The 4,900-nt window shown below is 49.1% G+C and overlaps 1 protein-coding gene across 1 annotated transcript; it reads right to left on the bottom strand.

Moving 5' to 3' along the window:
• Nucleotides 1–932: 932 nt before the first annotated feature.
• Nucleotides 933–4,131, bottom strand: LOC106297614. Its single transcript, XM_013733821.1, has 5 exons — nucleotides 3,264–4,131; nucleotides 2,976–3,110; nucleotides 1,938–2,884; nucleotides 1,685–1,852; nucleotides 933–1,541 (listed from the first exon to the last, which is right to left on the bottom strand). The coding sequence occupies exons 1-5, from the start codon at nucleotides 4,129–4,131 to the stop codon at nucleotides 933–935; spliced, it is 2,727 nt and encodes a 908-aa protein (XP_013589275.1).
• Nucleotides 4,132–4,900: the final 769 nt, after the last annotated feature.

Here is a 4,900-nt window from a genome sequence, read left to right as displayed (position 1 = left end):
TGATGCGCCCTTGAGTAGCGCACCGGGCAAAACAGACATGCATGGCTTGATCATGGAAAGCAGTAAAGATATATGTTCATTGTTTGACTCATATCTTCCAAACCACGAGGCTTCTACGCATGAAATCACTTGGAGAATGTTCTCAACTCAATTACGGAGCTCCTTGAAGAAGAATCAGATCAAACGGAGTTCATATGTGATAGTTATGCTATTTACAAATCAGGTGATCTTCAGTTCTCGCGAATTCAGACCACCCGAGAAGCTCGAAATGGCTAACCTTCTTTCTGATGAACCAACGGTCAATTCAATCATGACAAAGGTTATTATTCATGTTCTAAATGTTCAAGAAAGCATTGGGCTTGATGGTTTCAAAAAGATTCAAAAACGAACTTGTTTGGGCCAAATGGAGAAACCGATAAATATTGGCTAAGGGAAAAGATGGATTTCGACCAGGCCTCAAAGGGACATGTCTTGGCCCATATCAGGAGTATATTCTTCACCTTTCAAAGTCCTGGTCGTGGCTATATGAAGAGGTAGTCCAAGTTTCAGTCAAAGACTTTATTTAGTCAAGTCTTTGTTTCTATTTCCAATGTCTTGTTTTTAGCACATTTTTCTTTGGATCTCTACAACTTGTAATCCTATAAATAAGGCCTTAGAGCCACGAAATAAAACAGATTGTTTTTCCTTTTTTATGAGTTTCTCTCATTGTTCTTTGTTTAGAACACTTCTTAGTTTCTTGGTGAGGTTATCTCCAAGTTTCGAACCTTCTTTTGTTGGACCGGTGCGTCACATCTGGCAACGATCGAAGTCTGGTAATATCTTTGGGCTATTCCGCAACCCTTAGTGTCACCCCTCGATTCATCAGTTCTCAATCCCCTCGGATCTGAGTTGATATCAACCATACCGAAAGAGTGATCCTTATTTTGGTCGTATCACTCGACCCCCTTTCCTTGAGCTAAAATGCTATCCCCCTCCGAACCCGTCTTCTTTGCAGCCTCAACCTGCTCCGCGGGAGTCGATGTAATATCAACTGACGGCTCCTCAGACTGGTTCTCATATCTGCCTTCAAAGGTGTCGCGCGAGGTAAATAGCTGTGAAGCTGCCTCCGACCCAATCAAGCCTACGTTTGACCCATATGGGTCAAGCGTAGCCATAAAGTCTTCGTTCACAAACCTCGAAGGAGGGAGTTGCGGGGAGAGGGTGAGGTCGCTTTCAGGCAGCGGGTCGACGCGGAGCTTAGCAACCTCAGCCTCGTGAAGCTTTTCCTGCTCAATAAAGACGTCTATCATCTCTTGCGGAATCGCAGTCCCTCTGTCCCTTATCACTTCGAGGCATTTTCTCGTCCCTGAGGCTTGCCCATATAAGCTCTTCGCCATCTCGAAGGCATCAAGACGAGCAAGGTAATCGCGGATGCGGCCAAAGCAACGATTCGCCTTATCAGTCATGAGGTCTGGACCACCATCCTTTTGCGAGTAACCTCTTGGATTCGCGAGTCTCTTAGGCGTTGCCTCTCCTTGATCAACGTCGCCACGACAGCCTCCCTTTCCTCATGCAACTCAGCCTTCTCTTTTTCAAGAGAAGCAATGGCCTGCTCTAGGCGAACCTTCTCCTGAGTGAGCTTCTTCTTCACAGCTTTCCCAGACTCGAGCTTGCCCTCGAGTTCTTCAAACTTCACTCAGAGGACCTCCTTCTCTTCAGCAACCTTATCGCTGTCTTTCTTATTTTCAGCCCTCATCCTCTCTATCGCGCCTAACCTGGCCCGGGCAAGTTTCTCAGAATCCCCCAACTGGATCATCGTCTGCTTCAAGGCGCTGTCGTATTTCTCGACGAGGTAGTTCATACTCCCGTCACTCTGCAAAAATGATAGAAGAAATTTGCTAAGTAAAGGGAATATTATTTCGATCGACCAAAGAAGAAAGAAAGAGAGAACGTATTACCCGCGTCCTAGTAAAAGCAGCGTCAATGTATTCGTCCTTGAAGTAAAGATCCCCTATCGGCGGGAGCTCCCTCGTCCCGCCACGAATTTGGCGCGTCAGCTCTGCGCATTGGAGGGGGTTAAAGACCAGGGGAGTCTTCTTGTCGTACGAGAACTGCACGCGATCTGGGAATTCAACCCTCGCCCTCTTCGCGAGCGAACCTCTGGACTGAGATCGTCCTCTCGCTACCGAGACGGGAGTTTTCTTATCACTAGCAGCAGAGTTAGCCTTGTCACTCGCGACCGACTCACCCCGGGGTTCACTTCCAGATGCCGAGGCCCCCTTTCCCTTCTCGGAAGGAGATTTGGAGGAAGGGCTCCCTCCCCTTGCATCATCGCTAGAAAAGGGCCCCATCGACAGACGTCTGTGCCCCCTCCTGGACAGATCTGCTCCTCGCCTTCTTTTTAGGCCGTCTTTCAGGTACCTTCTCATTTGAACAAGCCTCGGAAGAGCCCTCAACATTACCTTCTCGCTCCCAGCGAACTCCTCCCGAGATCTCTTCTTTCCTCCCTTCTTTTTCTTCTTCTTCTTCCTCGAATCTTTAGATGCCTCGGCGGAAGACGGGTTCCCTTCGAAAGAAGCGTTCTCATCATGTGGGGCAGATTGATTTTCTTCAGCGGAAGTTTTCTTCACCTTTGTTTTCTTAGTAGTCTTCTTTTTTGGATGAGGAACGGAAGGCTCCACATTTACGTCCTCATCGGTCGGGATAGGCTCGACCGTTTCCGGAGCACTAGCGCTGGATGGCTTCTTTGAAAGCAACTGCAGTTTCCTCTTCAGTAGGGCGCTCAAGTCCAGGACTCCAACCATCTCTCTGGCTTTGTTCAGGAGCTTCTGTTGTTTCCGAGTAAACAGGGAAAGACGCGATGTACGCGGACCATGAACACAGGGAAGCCTCGACTCCCAATCAACTGCAAAAGACGAACACAGCACAAAATCAGTACGAATCATCAACAAATTATGACGACAAAACTTGAAGGAGACTCCCCGCGATAGACTTACCTCTTGCAATTCTAGCTTGTTGACGACGTATCCACTCTCGGCTGATATCCGGCCAACGAAGATGGCTATGTACTGCAATCGCCTGGGCACTCTCAAATAATTTCTCCGGGTACGCGATAGTCGTCGGGTGGCGAGCTGCAAAACAAGGAAAGAACAGTTAGAACCAGCGAGTAAAACATGACCCCAACGGTTAATTTCTACCAAGTCTTTTATTTCAGAGAACGCGGTAGTCATCCCCGGGTGGCTCTTCGAAAGCATGTTCATCAGACTTGATGTAGAAGTACGAACGCTGCCAGTCTTTCGTCTTGTTTGGATGACCAGTCAAGACATTGTAGTTCGAGCGCATCTTTACTGAGAAAATCCCGTTTGGCTCAGCCTTCGTGAAGGTCAGCTCCTCGAACACTCTCACACTCATCGAGATATCTATCTTCGCCGCCAAAACCATCAGCATGACAGCTATGCGCAACGACCCATTCAGCAGCTGAGGGATCGCAATATCTCGACAAAGCGCGTACGACGTCACTAACCGCGGGATTGGAAACCAGAGTTTCGTGTGATCCCCGAAGTAGGATTCATACACGCATTGATAACCGAGTGGAGGTGACCAAGGCCGCTGCTCCGTGGAAGGGATGATGTACGTGACGGCCGCGCCTCCATTCTGCCTTAACAAGTCCTTCACCGTCTTGTGAGAGGAGCAAGTACCAAAAACATTCTTCCACAACGGTCCTTCAGCTCGCGGGTCCTGCAGCGCTTCAGACGGTAGCGGAGGAAGTTCATCGAAAATCCCACCAGGATGATAGATCGTAGGCCGACAATCTATCTGATCAAAGGAAACCCTTCGACGAACCGTCGTAGGCGGTCTCGGAACTTGGCTCGGCGTTTCGGAACCACTACTCGCCGAACCTCGCTGGGCGCCCTCCTCGTCTTCACGCTCTTCAACCCGACAGGCAGTTTCCTCGCGAATCTGTCTGTGAGCTTCGGCGACCAAAATTCGCTGCGACAGGCTCATATTCTCTGTATCTCGCATTGCATCGCGATGAACTAAGTCAAACTCGTCCAACGGGCTACCGTTCGCCGTCCTATCCTCAGTTGGACCCGGGGTAGTAGCAATGGCCTTCCCTTTATCCTCACGCGAAAGTCGCCCTCTAGAAGACATGTCACTCCACGCCGGAAACGAACTAACCGCCGACTTACCCAGAAACGAACCTAGAGAGAGAAACAAAAGTAGAGAGAAGGGAGAAACGAAAAGAAGATACCTGAGTTTGCAGAGAAGAATGACGAAAGCAAAGGGAAGCAAGCAGCCTATTTATAGCAAAAACGAATGCGCGTTTCCCAATCATAATCAGTAGGTCTAGAAAGGCCTAAATGGGCCTCAAGGGCCGCCTACATACCCAATAATCTACTCGCGACGGTTCGGCTTCTCGTCTAAACCGAGCCCCGGTTTTCGGTAGAACCCAAAATCAATCTCCGGTTTACACTTAAACCGGGTTCTACCTTCAGAGGGTTAAACGAGTAACACCTTGGTCGACTAAAGCGAGTCTTCTGTCTCAAACAGAAGCAACAAGCGACCAAACGCATCCATCAGTGATCAGGAGGACCGAGTAGATACGCTTCCCCGGTCACTCTTACTCGCATGAGTAGAAACGTACGGAGTGCCTCTAGCGCTAGAATTTGTTATCCAAACAAACCTGACTCACAAAATTCACTGAGACCGCTGCGCTGCTCACAAGTGAACTGGGGGGGGGGGGCTTATTTTAGGAGATGAATTACATCCCTCCACAAGGCCCATCGAATAACAAGTTCTAGCCCAATAAGCAGGAAACCTACTCGGCTCGGTGAGTAAGTACATCGACTCGGCCCCAGAGCGCTCTTAGCTGACGAAGCCGAAGCCGACTAAAAGTATATGGCTCAAAGGGGCTCTCCGA

The sequence above is a fragment of the Brassica oleracea genome, chromosome C6 (assembly GCF_000695525.1).
Source record: "Brassica oleracea var. oleracea cultivar TO1000 chromosome C6, BOL, whole genome shotgun sequence".
NCBI lineage: Eukaryota > Viridiplantae > Streptophyta > Magnoliopsida > Brassicales > Brassicaceae > Brassica > Brassica oleracea.
The sequence above is the reverse complement of the archived record's forward strand: the minus strand, read 5'-3'. Positions and strand labels throughout refer to the sequence as shown.

Bases quoted from the DNA above. Each gene is read 5' to 3' on its own strand.
- LOC106297614 (XM_013733821.1), bottom strand. From the start codon at position 4,131: ATGTCTTCTAGAGGGCGACTTTCGCGTGAGGATAAAGGGAAGGCCATT. The intron at 3,111-3,263 runs GTTCGTACTTCT...CTTGTTTTGCAG, and splicing joins CAAGACGAAAGACTGGCAGC to CTCGCCACCCGACGACTATC. The intron at 2,885-2,975 runs GTAAGTCTATCG...CGTCTTTTGCAG, and splicing joins ACAAGCTAGAATTGCAAGAG to TTGATTGGGAGTCGAGGCTT.